General features: G+C 35.3%; 3 protein-coding genes across 3 annotated transcripts; 2 read left to right on the top strand and 1 right to left on the bottom strand.

Annotated features, from left to right (window-relative positions):
• The first annotated feature begins 358 nt into the window (after window positions 1-358).
• On the top strand, window positions 359-3,296 carry LOC101491575 (protein OVEREXPRESSOR OF CATIONIC PEROXIDASE 3). Its single transcript, XM_004501257.4, has 4 exons — window positions 359-613; window positions 697-1,044; window positions 1,851-2,159; window positions 2,824-3,296. The coding sequence occupies exons 1-4, from the start codon at window positions 443-445 to the stop codon at window positions 2,962-2,964; spliced, it is 969 nt and encodes a 322-aa protein (XP_004501314.1). The 5' UTR covers window positions 359-442; the 3' UTR covers window positions 2,965-3,296.
• Window positions 3,297-4,730: 1,434 nt separating this feature from the next.
• LOC101491253 (cellulose synthase A catalytic subunit 1 [UDP-forming]) lies at window positions 4,731-11,670 on the top strand. Its single transcript, XM_004501256.4, has 14 exons — window positions 4,731-5,005; window positions 5,197-5,392; window positions 5,492-5,664; window positions 6,110-6,227; window positions 6,317-6,509; window positions 7,232-7,498; window positions 7,596-7,941; window positions 8,138-8,275; window positions 8,361-8,486; window positions 8,906-9,118; window positions 9,229-9,493; window positions 9,613-9,809; window positions 9,918-10,268; window positions 10,745-11,670. The coding sequence occupies exons 1-14, from the start codon at window positions 4,922-4,924 to the stop codon at window positions 11,324-11,326; spliced, it is 3,249 nt and encodes a 1,082-aa protein (XP_004501313.1). The 5' UTR covers window positions 4,731-4,921; the 3' UTR covers window positions 11,327-11,670.
• A 667-nt stretch (window positions 11,671-12,337) lies between these two features.
• On the bottom strand, window positions 12,338-16,618 carry LOC101491882 (adenine nucleotide transporter BT1, chloroplastic/mitochondrial). The gene is made up of 3 exons (XM_004501258.4): window positions 15,728-16,618; window positions 13,275-13,436; window positions 12,338-13,133 (listed from the first exon to the last, which is right to left on the bottom strand). The coding sequence occupies exons 1-3, from the start codon at window positions 16,280-16,282 to the stop codon at window positions 12,660-12,662; spliced, it is 1,191 nt and encodes a 396-aa protein (XP_004501315.1). The 5' UTR covers window positions 16,283-16,618; the 3' UTR covers window positions 12,338-12,659.
• Between the last annotated feature and the right edge of the window lie 370 nt (window positions 16,619-16,988).

Here is a 16,988-nt window from a genome sequence, read left to right as displayed (position 1 = left end):
TTTATCTCAAAACTCCACAATGAATCTACCTTTGTCAAATTTAAGTTTGATTTACGATCCTCCCAAACTTTTAGATTGCATATAACTTAATTGACACTACATATGATTTTAACATATTTAGTTACAATAAATTGATATCATATTTCATTAACTTTTAAAATAGATGAATGCAAAATATTTAAAAATATATGAGTTCTAACATGTTTACTTTTTGACTAATTATTTTTTAAAACACATTTTGTCCCCTATTTTTCTATTCACAATTTTTGTCTCTCATTGTTTCTGCAATTTTGATACCATATTGTTAAAAATTTCAACATTTTACACACTATTCTTCACTTTAACTCAATTTTTATGAATACAAATTCTTTTATAAATGATAAATATCTAAACCTTGAACCCCATCCCTGTGGTGGTTACAGAAGATATTAGGAGAAAAAAGATGGCCGTGGCAATTCAGTGTTTATCATGTGCTCGTTTCGTCACAATCGGAGGACCCCGCCGTTCCTCTCCTTTGCAACGCAAACCTCTTCTCTTCTCTCTTACTCTCCCCTCTCTCTCTCGTAACCCCTACTCCTCAATTGCCTTCGCTTCTTCCAAAAAGAAAAACAAGGTTATCTCAACATTATTCGAATTCCAAATCCAATTCATAGTTCATAATTGCTTAATTTATGTTATACTTTGTATTTTTTGCAGAATAAATTATCTCATGTTACCGAGGGAATTGGTGAGGAAGATGAGGATGCATTTGAGTTACTCTTCAAGCAACTCGAAGAAGATCTCAAAAACGACGGTTTATCAAAAGATGATAGTGGTGATGATGAAATAACCGAAGAAGACATCGATATGCTTGAACGTGAGTTAGAAGATGTGTTGGGGGATTTTGATGCTGAATTGTTAAACACAGATATCAGCGACACACCACCGGATAATGATGATGCACAAAAAAACAGTACTGATGGAAAGGAGAGTTTACTCAACCTTAGAACTTGGCAACTGAATAAATTGGCCAGAGCCTTGAAAACTGGCCGACGCAAAACAAGTGTAAGTTTTTTCATTATGTAATGTATTTCAGCTTAATTTAGTTTTTTTACAGTGCTGTCATAGCCGCGGTTTCACAACACTTGTACTCATAACATATCACAAAACAATAGCAATTTGTTTAAATTACACTGTACTATTATTACCTTGCTATAACTGATATTTGAAAACATTGATGTATTGTGAGTTTACGGGTAATAAAAATATGTGTTTTCTTTGTACTCATAACTTAGTGTATCAGATGATGGGATTACTTGGTTATAGTTTGAAGAGGGGAAGCGTTCTAGTGTATTACCTGCTTGAAATACCTGGATGATCTGCATTTGAGTGACGCTATACAAGACATGTTTTAAGGAACCAAAATGTATATGGAAAAAAGTCAACCACATGTTTAAACCTTTAATTCCGAGTACTGTTAGTATTATTATTCACGTTCTAATTTGCTCCCTCCACCCGGCCTTTTTTGTTGTAATTGATAGAAAAACATGTGAGTGAAAATCGGACTTTTCGACAGTTTGACAAGTTTCCTCATTTCTGTGGTCTGACTCATTGTTAAGTAGATGGAAAAAGTAAACTTGATAGATCAGCCAGGTTGGGTTTTTTGCTTCTTGAATGGCATGGGGTTCTTACATGGATATTTTTTTAAATGTTTATATTAACAATCTGAGATGCATTTTCCTTGAAAGGGTGCGAGTTTGAAGGTAGTTTTTATATTGACTTAACATGAATGCCTATGCTAGTTGCTAGTTCAATTCCTTATATTGACTTTGGGACCCATTTCTCAATTTCATCTTTCCAATTTGTTGCAGATTAAAAGTCTTGCTGCTGAGCTCTGTCTTGATAGAGGTCTTGTTCTTGATTTGCTTCGTAACCCTCCTCCAAATCTTCTGATGCTGAGCCTATCGATACCTGATGAACCTACACCATCAGCAATATTACTTGAAACTACGCCTGGAGAGACTCTTTATAAAGAAACAAGCGAAGATCATGCAGAATCTGGACCCAAGTCTAACTTACCTATTCATACCATGCAGCAGAGTTGGTCTGCTAAAAAGAAATTAAAAAAGGCTCAACTTGACACTTTGAATAGAGTTTACAGGAGATCAAAACGGCCCACTGTAAGTAAAACTTGCCATGTTTCAATGTCACAAGTATTACGATCTACATCATCCGTACATAACTAGTCAAATCTTCATTGGTTTATTAAACTACTTGTTCTGATTTTATGTACTCCATTTTTTTCTGGTCACAATTCCGTCTCGAATCAAAAGTTATGTTTAAGAAACTTGAAATAAATAGATGCTTGTATTAGTATTATTATGGTTTTATGCAAAGCAATTAAGAGGCATATAGTTCTATCATGTATGCCTTGAACAAAATAAGGTAAATGTTATATAGGGCCTTGAACAAAATAAATATATATATGTATATATAGGTGGAGATCCGTTAACTCCAGGAGTAACTCTGCGATGAGTTACTCCGCATAATAATTCAATATAAATGATGCATATCACTAATCCAACCGTCAATTCAAGAGGTATAAATCTTGACTATATAATGGTCTATAATTGGTCAATATTATATTTATGGTTATGTAATTAGGATTAAATCCTCTCATGATGTCAACTGTCATCGTATATGCTTCTGTGTATAATGCAATTTTGCATCAGCAGTGACAAACATGAGTCTTGGATGTTAACATAATAATTTTCATTTCTCCTTATTGCATAATAATTTGGTAACTTTGAGATCCTTATCTGTCTGCCTTGAATTACATTGCAGAATGCAATGATTAGCAGTATCGTGCAAGTCACGAACATTCCGCGGAGAACGGTTATTAAGTGGTTTGAAGACAAACGTATTGAAGAGGGAGTTCCAGAACAACGTGTTCCTTACGAGCGCTCTGCTCATGAAACTGGCTGAAGATTTTATGTTCTTGGAGTTATTTTTTATGATGCAAGCTATGTGAGAACTCATATAACTGTATGGGAAAAAATGTTTCTTTTCACCAGCCTTGGTTACGCTTTAGAGGTGAATTATATAAGGAAGTTGAAGTACTAATGACGTTGATTATTGGTTTGGTTGACACCGACTATCAAAACTAGGGTGCGGTTCACTGATACTAGAGTCTACATTAGTTAATCTGTTATGTTGTTTCTGAAGTTAGTTATTTAGTGTTCTATACTCTATAAATAAGAATACTCACTGTATTTACATTCTTTTAATAATCAACAATGTTACCTTTTGGATTTTAATTTTCTCAGTTTCAAACTAACTTCTATAGCCTATGTTCTATCCCTCACATCCTCATAATACTAATTTGGTATCAGATCAATACCGCCAGCTTCCACAGATTATAATCTTCAGTAAAATGCGAGAAGAATGATGAATCTTTTTCCAACAACACAGAGAAAGACAATCTAAGCAAAGATTGTTCCTTATCCTTCAAGCATACGAAGCTTGAAGACGATGCCATAACATATAGGTCATTAGCTCATGATTGTAGCACTATGGAACATCTTGAAAAGGGCTCATCTGACTTTGTTTTTGCTGCAACTGTTAGGGTCAAAGGATCTATCCACCTTATCAAGAACCATTGAAGGATCCACCTTTTATGCCGCTTCAATACTTTGTTCTCAAATATGTAACAGTCGTCATGGGAGGAGATTCTTTAGTTCTTTTTAGGTACAAAAGAGCCGTTTGAGTAAAATGTCAAATATCCAGTTGAGATCCTCTATTTAATGTAAAACTATCACAAAAGTGGTTATTTTACAAACTAAAGTAAAAATATACAGATTTTTTTTTTTTTTATCGAAGTAAAAACTTTTAAAATTCAAAATGCAGAAATAGCAAATCAAAATAATCATCACATGTTTTCAATTTCGGATCCTAATATTTCAAAGTAAATAATCAAATGTCAGCCAATATTATTACGTTTTTGATGCTCAAATGATTAGTTGAGAAAAAATATAATGTGAATGAATAATAACGAGAATTAATAAAATAATAAGACCGAAAGAAAAAACTGATACATCCGCAATGAAAAGTTAGGAAGATATAAGTGCGGTTAAATAAAGACAAAAATAATTAGTAAAAGTTTTGTTTGAATGAGATTGTTAAATGAATTATTTTCAACCAAAAATAAAATGTCTCACAAAATTTCTCAACAAAAATTCTTAATTGCATATCACCCCTGTTTTTTACACTGTTAAAATAATCTTAACCTTCAAAAGAGTTATATATACTATTTAAAGATCTTGATTGAATATTTTTTTTTTTTAAAAAAACATTATCGTTAAAAGGATTTTGACAGTAGATTAATCTGTAGAACAACTATTATAAGCCTGTAACAATAGGACAAATATGTAATTTGATCAATGATGGAGTACATTTTCAACTAACCGATTGGCACCGACAGCCACTTAGATGAAAACCGGGAGCAACCGGTATTAAATCCGACAGCTGGTGCCACCTCAAGAATTATTCGGCTTGCCAGAAATCAGATACGGTCGCGTCTCTTCAATAACAACCGACACGTGTACCACTCCAATTGGACAGGGTCACTATAAGTCAATCTACAGTGAGCCAAGCCGTAGAAAGTTAAGCTTAAACGGCTCGTGAATAGAACCGGTAACCAGTCCAACCGGTAGAAAAAGAACGATAAAACAGACAGAGAAAAAAAGGCAACAATACAAGACAACTCAACACTTGTTGTAGTTGTAGCTGAGTGTGTTTTGACAAGTGCAATGTGCAACTGAAGAGAGAGAAAGTGAGAGAAATATGGCGTGTTGAGAGGGCGAAGATTTTCCACCAAATCTGAAAACAGATCGTGAACTGTAACTCCATTGATCTGCACTTTCTCTCTTTTTACACAAACAAGATGGAAGCTACTGCCGGCATGGTTGCTGGGTCCCACAAAAGGAACGAGCTTGTTCGAATTCGACACGATTCTTCCGACAGTGGGGTTAGTTTAGAGTTTTCTGCTGTGAATTTTCTTTTAATTACTCTCTCTTTCTAAGTTCAGATCAGATCTGAGTGCTCATCGATTCATTTTGATCTTCAAATTTTATCACAAATTGATGTTATAATTATAATTCTAACTTAGTATGATGTAGTTAAATATTAATATATAATGTTTATGATTATATCCTACAGCCGAAACCTTTGAAGAATTTGAATGGACAAATCTGTCAAATATGTAATGATAATGTTGGATTAACAGCCACTAGTGACGTGTTTGTTGCTTGCAATGAGTGTGGTTTCCCAGTTTGTCGTCCTTGTTATGAATATGAACGAAAAGATGGGAACAAATCTTGTCCTCAGTGCAAGACAAGATACAAAAGGCACAGAGGTTAGTTAGTTAGTTTGTTTATCCAGTTGTTGATTTTGATTTTTTGGTTAGAATGTTTTATGTATATTAAATTTGGAAAATGATGAGTTATGATATCAGGGAGTCCTCGAGTTGAGGGAGATGATGAAGAGGACGATGTTGATGATATCGAGAATGAGTTCAATTATGCACAAGGAAATTCAAAAGCAAGGAGGCAGTGGGAAGATGAACTCTCTTCGTCTTCTAGACGCGATTATCAGCAACCAATTCCTCTTCTCACCAATGGCCAAACTGTAATAATCTTCTCAACTGTTTTAGCCTTCTATATATATGGTTATCATTTGTGGATATTACTATACATTTTTTCTGCAGAGTTTATATGAGGTGAGCCGAGGGAGGATTTAATAGTACAATTGGTTTAAAATTTTAAATTATCTGCTAAACTATTGATTTAGCTTTCGCTTTTCAATTATGTTAGTTGTCTTTATTGTTGAGCTGTAATGAAAAAGTGAATAACAAATGACAACAATCAAAAGAATTTAAGATTAAATTTTTCATTATTAACTGTATCAATGTTATATGTGTTTCTAGCTAGGAGAATATATCACTGTATTACATGAAACAATGCATACATTTTACTTTGATGCTTCATTGACTGCCAGTTGGTTGATGATCCGCTACTCGCCTTTTTACTTTATGTTTCTGTATTGTTCATTCATTGACAATTAATATTGACAGATGTCTGGTGAGATCCCGTGCGCTACGCCCGATACTCAATCTGTACGAACTACTTCTGGTCCTTTGGGCCCATCTGAGAAAGTTCACTCACTGCCCTATATCGATCCAAGGCAACCAGGTATAGTGTTAAACTTGAAGTTTTGCTATATTTTTATATTTGTTAGATTATTGTGATTTTTTTAATTGACCGTATATTTGTTACTACAGTTCCGGTGAGAATTGTGGATCCATCAAAGGACTTAAATTCTTATGGTTTGGGAAATGTTGACTGGAAGGAAAGGGTTGAAGGTTGGAAGCTGAAGCACGAGAAAAATATGGTACAAATGACTGGTAGATACTCTGAGGGAAAAGGAGGAGGAGACATTGAAGGGACTGGATCTAATGGAGAAGAACTTCAAATGTAAGCAACTTATGCCGTTTTCATCAATGATTAATGACGATATAATTGTATTTGGGATGTATCAAAGAACAATGTTTGCTTATTTATGTTAGAGGCTTAATTTATTTTTCTGTTAATAGCATTCAAAGCGAAATTCATTCTCCTTCTCAGTGTTGTCTAGATCACGATCTACGTCGCAAGATTGTATCAATCTTGTCACCTCTTTAAGAGTTGGATACCATGCAAAATCACATTGAGTAAGATCGGAGTGAGATTGTTCGATCAATTGTGATCCCTAAGGGGCCATTTTTTGGATCCGGTTGTGTGACCCGGTTCTCCTGACCCGGTTCTCTACTCATCTTTTCGCATATTGAGGTGGTAGTAGTGCAGCCTCAGCTGCACCTGTAGAGGAATTGCAAGTTCCTAATGCTGTAGAAAGTGGTGATGAATGAGGAGGAGATGATGAGATTAATGAAAATGCAAATGTTGATGTTATGGAGGATCATCATCCTGACTGGAACGTTACGGATTTGAACTAAAGTCTATTTTTTGGAGTATTTCTTCCTTGGACTTCTGGTTGTGTTATGTTTTGAACTTTAGCAAACCTAATTTTATGTATGTGACTATTTGTGGCTTGTTTTGGATGTTATGCGTATGAAATTTTCAGTTGAGTTTGCTTTTAATATTTACCCGAAATTAATTTCATTTCAAATTAAATGATCCGTTGATTTTGTTCTTGACAGGGTTGATGATGCTCGACAACCTTTGAGTCGGATCGTACCTATTTCTTCATCTCAGCTTACTCCTTATCGTGTCGTTATAGTACTCCGGCTGATTATTCTCGGCTTCTTCTTACAATATCGTGTAACTCACCCCGTAAAAGATGCATACCCACTGTGGTTGACATCAGTTATCTGTGAGATTTGGTTTGCCTTATCCTGGATTTTGGATCAGTTTCCCAAATGGTCTCCCATTAATCGCGAGACTTATCTTGACAGGCTTGCTATAAGGTTTGGATTTCTCTTTTTTCATGCACCCTTGGACTTGTCTTGGTTTAACTATGAAGCAACATTTTCTGTTCCACTAATCTTAGTTTGTCTTTTTTAGATATGATCGTGACGGAGAACCATCACAGTTGGCCCCTGTTGACGTTTTTGTTAGTACAGTGGACCCTCTTAAAGAGCCGCCTCTTGTAACTGCAAATACTGTTTTGTCTATACTTGCTGTTGATTACCCTGTCGACAAGGTTTCCTGCTATGTATCAGACGATGGTTCGGCAATGTTGACTTTTGAAGCCTTATCAGAAACGGCCGAGTTTGCAAAGAAGTGGGTGCCCTTTTGCAAAAAGCACAATATTGAGCCAAGAGCCCCTGAATTTTATTTTGCTCAGAAGATTGATTACTTAAAGGACAAGATTCAACCCTCTTTTGTTAAGGAGCGACGGTCAATGAAGGTTAGTTTTGAGGCATCGTGTTTCAATTTCCAGTTCAATATTTATATCTAGACACATTGAACGTATCAATTAAACACTATTTGTTGAAAACAAGAGCTTGTACTTCTATAACTTTAGGCTTCCCTTCCCCCAACCTTGGGATATTTTTGGGTACACAAGTGTAGAAAAATTAAATTTTGATATTTGTGCTTTACAGAGAGCATATGAAGAATTCAAAGTTCAGATCAATGCCCATGTGGCCAAAGCTCAGAAGACGCCAGAGGAAGGTTGGACAATGGAGGATGGAACTCCTTGGCCTGGAAATAATCCCAGGGATCATCCTGGAATGATTCAGGTATCACCTTTTTCTCTAAATTGCACATATAATCTCAGCCGTCGTAGATGTTTTCAGTTTAGTAATGTTGTTTTGTGGTATGCAGGTGTTTTTAGGTCATAGTGGAGGGCTTGATACAGATGGAAATGAGCTGCCTAGGCTTGTTTATGTTTCTCGTGAAAAGCGACCAGGCTTCCAACATCACAAGAAGGCTGGAGCTATGAATGCTTTGGTTTGTCATACCAATACTTATTTTATGTGTTTGATTGCATTGTCTGGTTTATATTTCCTTTTAATGGATGTGTCCTGTCCCGTGTCTTGTTTAGTTTCCACTAAGCCTATGGCCTTAGTGTGGCAGTTGGTTTTTCTCACAAGATTATGTAAAAAAACTGAATCTACATGGAAAATAACCTACAACATGGTGTTGTGATTTAACATATTACAATGATAGACAGTATTAAACAACTTTTCTCAAGCTTCTATAGGATTGATTGATGTTGCTAGTTGATCATGTGAGTTCTGTATTTGAGTTAGTTGGGGAAACAACTTTTCTTCCTGAATGTGCCAGTGTCGCCATGGTTGTATACTTTTATTTATTAGGAAGATAGGTTTTGAACAACACTAACCATGGTTTCATCTTGTGTGATGTAGATTCGAGTTTCTGCTGTCTTGACCAATGGTGCATATATTTTGAATGTCGATTGTGATCACTATTTCAATAATAGTAAAGCTCTTAAAGAAGCAATGTGTTTCATGATGGATCCCGCTTATGGAAAGAAGACATGCTACGTGCAATTTCCTCAGAGATTTGATGGCATTGATTTGCACGATCGATACGCCAATCGCAATATTGTTTTCTTCGATGTAGGTCTTTATTCTTTTGTAATTTTGCCAACTTGTAACTTCAGAAATAATTTTCTTTCTTTGCATTTCTTTCCACTGCTTTGGCTAAACTTCAATTTTTTTAATCTCAGATCAATATGAAAGGTCACGATGGTATTCAGGGCCCAGTCTATGTGGGAACAGGTTGCTGTTTCAATAGGCAGGCTTTGTATGGTTATGATCCTGTTTTGACTGAGGAAGATCTTGAACCTAACATTATTGTGAAGAGTTGTTGGGGTTCTAGAAAGAAAGGAAGGGGTGGCAATAAGAAGTACAATGACAAGAAGAGGGGAGTTAAAAGAACTGAATCCACCATTCCCATATTTAATATGGAGGATATAGAGGAGGGTGTTGAAGGTATGCTATTACAAAAACATATCTCCTCTAACTCACTTATTTACAGTTGCTCACACGTTTAGAATTTAAAATATCTGTTTCATGCAATAAAGTTGTTTATGTAATGCATCTTTTTGCAGGTTATGATGATGAAAGGTCACTTCTAATGTCTCAGAAGAGCTTGGAGAAGCGATTTGGACAGTCTCCAGTTTTTATTGCTGCCACCTTCATGGAGCAGGGTGGCATTCCACCTTCAACCAATCCTGCAACTCTTCTTAAGGAAGCAATCCACGTTATCAGCTGCGGTTATGAAGACAAGACAGAATGGGGAAAAGAGGTGAGCATGCTTATTTACACCGTGTTTTTAAATCCATTTCCTTTGGTATAAATGAGATTGGTGAGTAGCTTGTTTTACTATTAATTAACATTTTTTTTACTTCACCAGATTGGATGGATCTATGGTTCTGTGACTGAAGATATCTTGACTGGGTTTAAGATGCATGCCCGTGGTTGGATTTCCGTCTATTGCATGCCACCTCGTCCAGCATTTAAGGGTTCTGCACCTATCAATCTTTCTGATCGTCTCAATCAAGTGCTTCGGTGGGCCTTGGGTTCAATTGAGATCTTCCTTAGCAGACATTGTCCCTTGTGGTATGGCTACAATGGGAGGATGAAGAGTCTCATGAGGCTGGCGTATATCAATACAATTGTCTACCCCTTTACCTCACTCCCATTGATTGCGTACTGTACGCTTCCCGCATTTTGTCTCATCACAAATAAATTTATTATTCCTGAGGTAAATGATTTCTTCTATCTCATTTCTGGTACATCAACTTATAAGAGAAATGATATGTTGACACACAAATTTGACAACAAAAATTGACCACAAAGATGGTTGACACTCTTCAAAAATATGGTTAATTATGTTCAAGGGATGATTAATGAAATGTATAAATTAGAGTAAGAACCATAATCGATTAATGAATATAACAAGGTGTCACAACTCATTAACCGTCTATTGAACATAATTAACCACAATTTTGAACGTCATTAATTATGATGTTAAGGTGTTCAAATATATACATGTTATATTCATTAACTATCTAATAAACATAATTAACCATGTATTTGAATTGAATTATCCATCCAATTTGTTGTCGAATTCTGTTATCCGATTGTGTCAAGATAAAACAACTCAACTTAGAACTACTGATTGTGGATCTTACTTTTTAAACTTTGGAAATTCATAGACATTTGTTTAATCTTATGCAGATAAGCAACTTTGCAAGCATGTGGTTTATCCTTCTCTTCATTTCCATTTTCACTACTTCGATTCTTGAGCTTAGGTGGAGTGGTGTCGGTATAGAAGACTGGTGGAGGAATGAACAGTTTTGGGTTATCGGTGGAACGTCCGCACATCTCTTCGCCGTGTTCCAAGGTCTTCTTAAAGTCCTTGCAGGTATAGACACAAATTTTACCGTCACATCAAAGGCGTCAGATGAAGACGGAGACTTCGCCGAGCTTTACGTGTTCAAATGGACATCACTTCTCATCCCTCCTACAACCGTGCTTATCGTGAATTTGATAGGTATCGTGGCTGGTGTTTCTTACGCCATAAACAGCGGTTACCAATCATGGGGTCCACTGTTTGGAAAGCTCTTCTTTGCTATATGGGTCATTGCTCATTTATACCCTTTCTTGAAGGGTCTTTTGGGGAGACAAAACCGGACTCCAACCATTGTTATTGTTTGGTCTATTCTCCTTGCTTCTATATTCTCCTTGTTGTGGGTGAGAATTGACCCTTTCATCACTGACACCAGCAAATCAACTGGTCAATGTGGTATCAACTGTTAGTTTTATGTTTGAAGATTCATTGTGTTTGACCATCCCCTTTTGATTGGAGGCATTCAAGATTGAACTTAGTGTATATAAGCAAGAATTCAGCATGGAACTCCTATTTATTATGCATGAAAATAGGATGGGGGATAAAGTACAAAACCTTCATAGCATTCTTGTTTCTTTTGTTTATTTATTTATTTATCTGTTTCCTCATGGGGGGTCCTTACAAGGATAGTTATGTTGAGTTGTATGTCTACTGTTGTATTTTTTGAACACGTAATATGAAATTTGTTTATGACAATAATACTATAGTGAAAGAAAACAAGGTGCAATGTACCGTGTGGTGGTTTTGATTACTATGTGAGCTGTATTGGTGTCTGATCAGTGATGACCATTAGATATTATAATTTTGACAATCAAGAAGATTTGATGTCTCTTTCTCATTTTTCAGAACATTCTCTAATCCTTTCTTCAACTCCATTTTGGGAATATGTGGTTTGAACCGTCCAACCTTATAAAGAAACATCATAAATCATTATACACTTCATCAACCTCCTTCCACCACCCTCGAGCAACCAACCTACAGATAACTTATTTGGATTTCATAATAAACTTGATATATCTTAGCAAGTTTTTTTATTTAAAAAAAAAAACGATACACGAGTTTTGTGATGACTAGAAGTCTTTTTTAAAACAGCTTTTCTAAATGTAAACTTTTTAGGAGCTTTTACATGACTTTTTTTCATGAACACCTAAAAGCTTACTCGGAAATGAAAAGTTATTTTAATAACTTCTCTTAAAAATTTCGAAAATGACATCTTAGCTTCTACTTATATTAAAAATCTCTACAAATTAATATCTAATTTATATAACATCAAATCATTATTTTTATAATATGCAACAAAGGGCCCAAATGACTCGTAAGGTAAAATTGGTCCAAATATAGCTAAGGTGTCAACCAAGGCCACACCTCATGTTTTAAATATGAACTTGCACAGTAATCTATGGAAAAATATGACAATGCCATGCTTAACAAAAATTAACTTCAAAAAATATGATTGGTGAGTAGTATACAGTCAATTTCCAAGAACAGGATTACAAAAAAAAAAAGAGTAGATTTTGACCATGAAAATGTGCAGCCAAGACACAATGAAAAGCTTGGCAGTAGCATAAATAAACAAAAAAACCAACGTTCCATTCTCAGATGCTTATAAAATGTGATTTGTGGGGGTGAAAAATTCCAGTAATAATACAAGAGAAACCCAAAATTAAGCTAACCAAATGCATAAAAAATGTATGCAGCATTTCCAAAATTTGCCTTCAGTGGAAACAAAGCAGCTGACTTGAACTATTCCTCCTCCTCGTCATCTATCAGTATCTTCTTGCACGCTTCGTAACACATGAAAGAGATTCCGGCAGCCGGCACTAACTTCATGCAACTAGGTCCAAGCCCTCTATATAGACCCTGGATCCCTTCTTGCTCAAGTATGCTAACAAGGGCATGAACCACATTTTTATAAACCTGTCTTCCACTAAGAGCTCCAACTTGCATATGCTTGCGAGCCACCTCAAGTGGAAAAGTCGCGCTACTTGAAATAGCCCCAGCCGCTGAACCAATCAACAGGGTTTCAAAGTTGCCAATCTTCTCTTGTTTGAAGATTTTTCTATATGCTTTCCGTAGAGTGTCATAGGCAAAGTAATTGGTAGCTGAATATGGAATAACTCCAATAAGACTAGGAGTCAGGCCTCTGTAAAGTTCTGCAGGACCCTCTTCTTTAATTATTTTCACGAATGCGTCGAGGAGACCATTATAAACACCTCTCTGCAATATCACTAATCAAGCTTAAGCTTCCCCTTCTATTTTTTGATATGATGCTAAAGCATAAATATGAAAAAGCAACCTTATGTATATTTTATAAGATACCATTAAATGTGACACCCTTTTGAGCCAACATGAACATACCTGGATAGTTAGTCTAGTCTTGAGTAGTTCAAGTGGATACGTGCATATTGTTGAACTCACTCCGGCACAGGCACCTGCAATCAATGATGCAGGAACCGGGAGTTTGGACTGTTCCCCTGGCTTTGCGGATAGGTTCTTGTTTACTGTATCATAAGCAAATAGCTGCAGAAACAGGTGAAAAAAAATTGAGATAAATATGAACTACAATGTAGACTACAGATTTATTTATCATTGACAAATTAGATAAATAATGCTTCTCACATTTAGAAGAACAACTCTCCAAAGAAACATTAACAATTACAAAGAGGCTGTTTTTCTTGAATTTGACTCCTCTATCATGAGAAATACAGTTTAGAGGGTAAGTGAACAATGATAATAATTGTTTGAGAAAATCAACAATCGATGTGATTGATTATGAAACATATAGTTTGATTTCTAATTTAATTAAAATCCCAGGTTGGTAATGAGTTCCAGACACAGAATTTGAATTCTAAAACAAGATAAATTAATTCAGACCAAATCATATCATATTTTTAAATATTCCAATCAATATGAATGGAATCATGTTCATTTGATCACAGGGATTTGGCTGACTTGTTAGAAATTCAATTAACAAGTTAACGCAATTGTGAAGCATAGACTAAAAGAGACATACTTGCTCATTGACTTACCTGATGGGCCATTTATATATTTAAGACCCCCACCTAAAAAAGAACAAAGCACCATCATATGAAAGTTCTCTAGCAATATAAATCAAATAATAAACTTAAGTCCTAAAACTGCTAAAGAATTAAAAAAGGGTCAGGAATATGTAAAGCATAAAATTAAAATTTAAGTAATTGAATTCTAAGAGCAATAAAACCAACTAATTGTTATGCAGATCATTCAAAGAGGAAGGAACATGGCCAAAATATGCAAAAGCAGCAAAACGTCAACTAAAGCTAGTGTGTCCCTAATGCACACAGGTAAGGGCATTCATGAGGCAGATTGTCTGCAAATGAACCAATTAATACCAAAATCTTAAAACATTACTATAACAGAAAAGGGTTTAAAGGCAAAGTTCAAATAAACAGCGTATTAAGGCATTTTATACGTCAGTTCAATGATGGCCTATGCAATTGTATATCATAGCAAATCAGCAAATGCTCAAACTTAATATGTCTTCATAAAAAATGATGCTTAGATTGGTATTTTTGCCAACATTGAAAGGTACAAAGACCCAGAAAATGAAACAGAAACTGATGTCAGAGAAGCCATTCCCGCCAAGTCTTCAAACAGAATTTGACAGTCCCTTTGATTAGTGCCATTAATTTGAGTGAGAGAACTGAGCTAACCAATCTAAAGCTCTATTTGCTTCTCTAATGCTAATAGTATGACAGAGCTCCAGACAGTCAAACACCATTGCTGCCTAAGAATGTTGTCCACGGCTCAAGATAGACAGCAGGGGTGACTATTATTCAGTATTGTCAATCGTGCATCACAGAGAATAGAGGTTTATTCAAAATTTCAAATTCCGCTACACAGAAGTGCTATAGTACCGCTATTTGACAACATTGTGTACTAAATAGCAACATAGCGTATCACGGAACAATAGCGGTTTGTTTAAATTTTCCTATGCTATAATAGTGCTACAGGGCCGCTATAGCCTCTATTTGACAACACTGCTATTGTTGCACCCATGTTCAATCATCTATATATCAACAAGGAGAACTATTTTCCAGAAAAACCTGCTTAAATCCACAATTCGGTCCTAGCTCCAATCCAGAAATTATACCAGGTGTTGGTGTATTGGTTTCATTTTAGCACTTACAAAACCTATCTAAATAACTGTTTCAAAAACCATGAGAATATTTGGGATATAAAGCTGGTTGTGACTGTCCTTAAAATCTCGAAAAAATGTGGTATTATGACCTCCCCCTATCCAATAAATCACTCAACAAAATTGTAGTTAGCAGATCATAGACTTCCAATGTGGTGGATGCATCTTCAAGACTTCAACAGATTCAAGACTCGTGTAATAGTTTATGAGATGCACTATCTTTCCAGTGACATCCAATAAGAATCTATCATATTGCCAAGGTAAGCCTATATTATAACCGTATTGTGAAAATAACTACAAATTACTCAATTCTTATTGGATGTAAGTTTGCATGTCCCCTTTTCTCAATGTTTATTTACATTGAAATTATGAATTGCCCTCCTAAAACAAGTCCTGCCAAAAACTTTAAATTCATGACATGAAAAAATGCTCCAACCAAGAACAAAGTAAATAACTAACCGAAATGTCCAGACTCGGCATCAAAGTTACAATTAAAAACAGATAAGTTTGTATGTGCATAGTAATATGTATAAAATGATATTAGAGAAGCAGCCAAGCAATCCAGTAACATATAAGAAACACCTTGAAAAACAATCAAGAATGAAAAAAATAAAAATGAGTATGATATTATTACCTCAATGGCCTTGCTAGGAGCAACCCTTATAACATTAACAAGATTACCCCTAAACAATCCCTTCCATCCATCACTTTTCATAATATTTTGGAAAACCTCAGTGGAAGAATGGCCACTACTCCCCACCATCAAATGAGTCCTAATAGTCTCCAAAGGTGCGACAGTGGTCCTAGACACTGCCCCAGCAATTGCTCCACTACACAACCTCCTAACAGAAGGATTCCTTATCTTAATCTTCAGCTTAAACCCACCATTTTTATTCTTTCCCTTAACTCCTTCCTCTCCCCCCTTTACCTTAACACCATTAGCCTCAAATTTCCACAGTGATTGAATATACTTTGTGTACAATTCATTGAAGGGAAGTTTAGGGTCGTCATCATTGTTATCAGAAGGATTGGGTTGTTGAACACCAAACCCTATTCCCATTTGACCAACACTAGCAAACAAACCACCTGGATAAGAGTAGTAGTTGTCATGAGATTGAGAACCCAAATCGGAAAGTGAGAAAAACCCATCTTTTTTCTCATCAAATAGTTGAATTTTTCTCCGACCCATTAACCAGAAAGAGGTTGTGAATTGTTGTGTGTGATAAAGTTAGCTCCTTTTGTTGGTTGTATATGGAGTAGTAGCATTAACATTAAAAAATAACTATGTGAATGTTATGGTTTGTTCTTTGAGGGAGAAAGTAAAGTATTCATTTTGTAAGATGAAATGAAATGAATGAATGCATTGGGCTTCTATTTGGAACAAAATTGATGAGGAGTCTTACGTTAAGTAATTATTATTATCACAATATTTGTTTTGTTCTGTTTGCTGCGGCTATGTCTTGGTGTTTAGGTATTCGCTCCTTTTTCTGTAGCGTTGCTGTGCCACCGAATCCAAACCCTCTTCTTTTTTTAATCATTTTGTTCGTTTTAATTAGTTTTTTTTTGGTTCATTGTTCTTTTTTTTCCTTCCTGATTTTATTTTTATTTTTTGTTCTATTATCATACATCAATTTTGTTTCCATTAGTCATTTTATTCAAAACGTTGAGTATGAGACCTATTTTATTTTGGTGAAACCCAAAATTAGTATCATTTAAGTAAAAGTATCCTGCTAATGGCTAATGCTTTACAGGAGGAGTATGAAAATTTGGTCAGAAAACTTAAATTTTGGTTTTAAATGGGAATCATACATCTCAATTAGCATACTTAACATTTTTTTTTAATAATACATACCAAAATGATTAATTTGACTGATAGAAGCAAAGTTGAAAGATCA

The sequence above is a fragment of the Cicer arietinum genome, chromosome 5 (genome assembly GCF_000331145.2).
Source record: "Cicer arietinum cultivar CDC Frontier isolate Library 1 chromosome 5, Cicar.CDCFrontier_v2.0, whole genome shotgun sequence".
NCBI lineage: Eukaryota > Viridiplantae > Streptophyta > Magnoliopsida > Fabales > Fabaceae > Cicer > Cicer arietinum.
Note: the sequence above shows the minus strand (reverse complement) of the source record. Positions and strands in the feature narration are given on the sequence as shown.

Coding starts and splice junctions, on each gene's coding strand:
- LOC101491575 (XM_004501257.4), top strand. CDS start 443: ATGGCCGTGGCAATTCAGTGTTTATCATGTGCTCGTTTCGTCACAATC. Junction 614..696: donor CTTCCAAAAAGAAAAACAAG/GTTATCTCAACA, acceptor TATTTTTTGCAG/AATAAATTATCTCATGTTAC. Junction 2,160..2,823: donor GGAGATCAAAACGGCCCACT/GTAAGTAAAACT, acceptor ATTACATTGCAG/AATGCAATGATTAGCAGTAT.
- LOC101491253 (XM_004501256.4), top strand. CDS start 4,922: ATGGAAGCTACTGCCGGCATGGTTGCTGGGTCCCACAAAAGGAACGAG. Junction 9,119..9,228: donor GCAATATTGTTTTCTTCGAT/GTAGGTCTTTAT, acceptor TTTTAATCTCAG/ATCAATATGAAAGGTCACGA. Junction 9,810..9,917: donor AGACAGAATGGGGAAAAGAG/GTGAGCATGCTT, acceptor TTACTTCACCAG/ATTGGATGGATCTATGGTTC.
- LOC101491882 (XM_004501258.4), bottom strand. CDS start 16,282: ATGGGTCGGAGAAAAATTCAACTATTTGATGAGAAAAAAGATGGGTTT. Junction 13,437..15,727: donor CTCCTAGCAAGGCCATTGAG/GTAATAATATCA, acceptor CTGTTTCTGCAG/CTATTTGCTTATGATACAGT. Junction 13,134..13,274: donor AGACTAGACTAACTATCCAG/GTATGTTCATGT, acceptor GTGATATTGCAG/AGAGGTGTTTATAATGGTCT.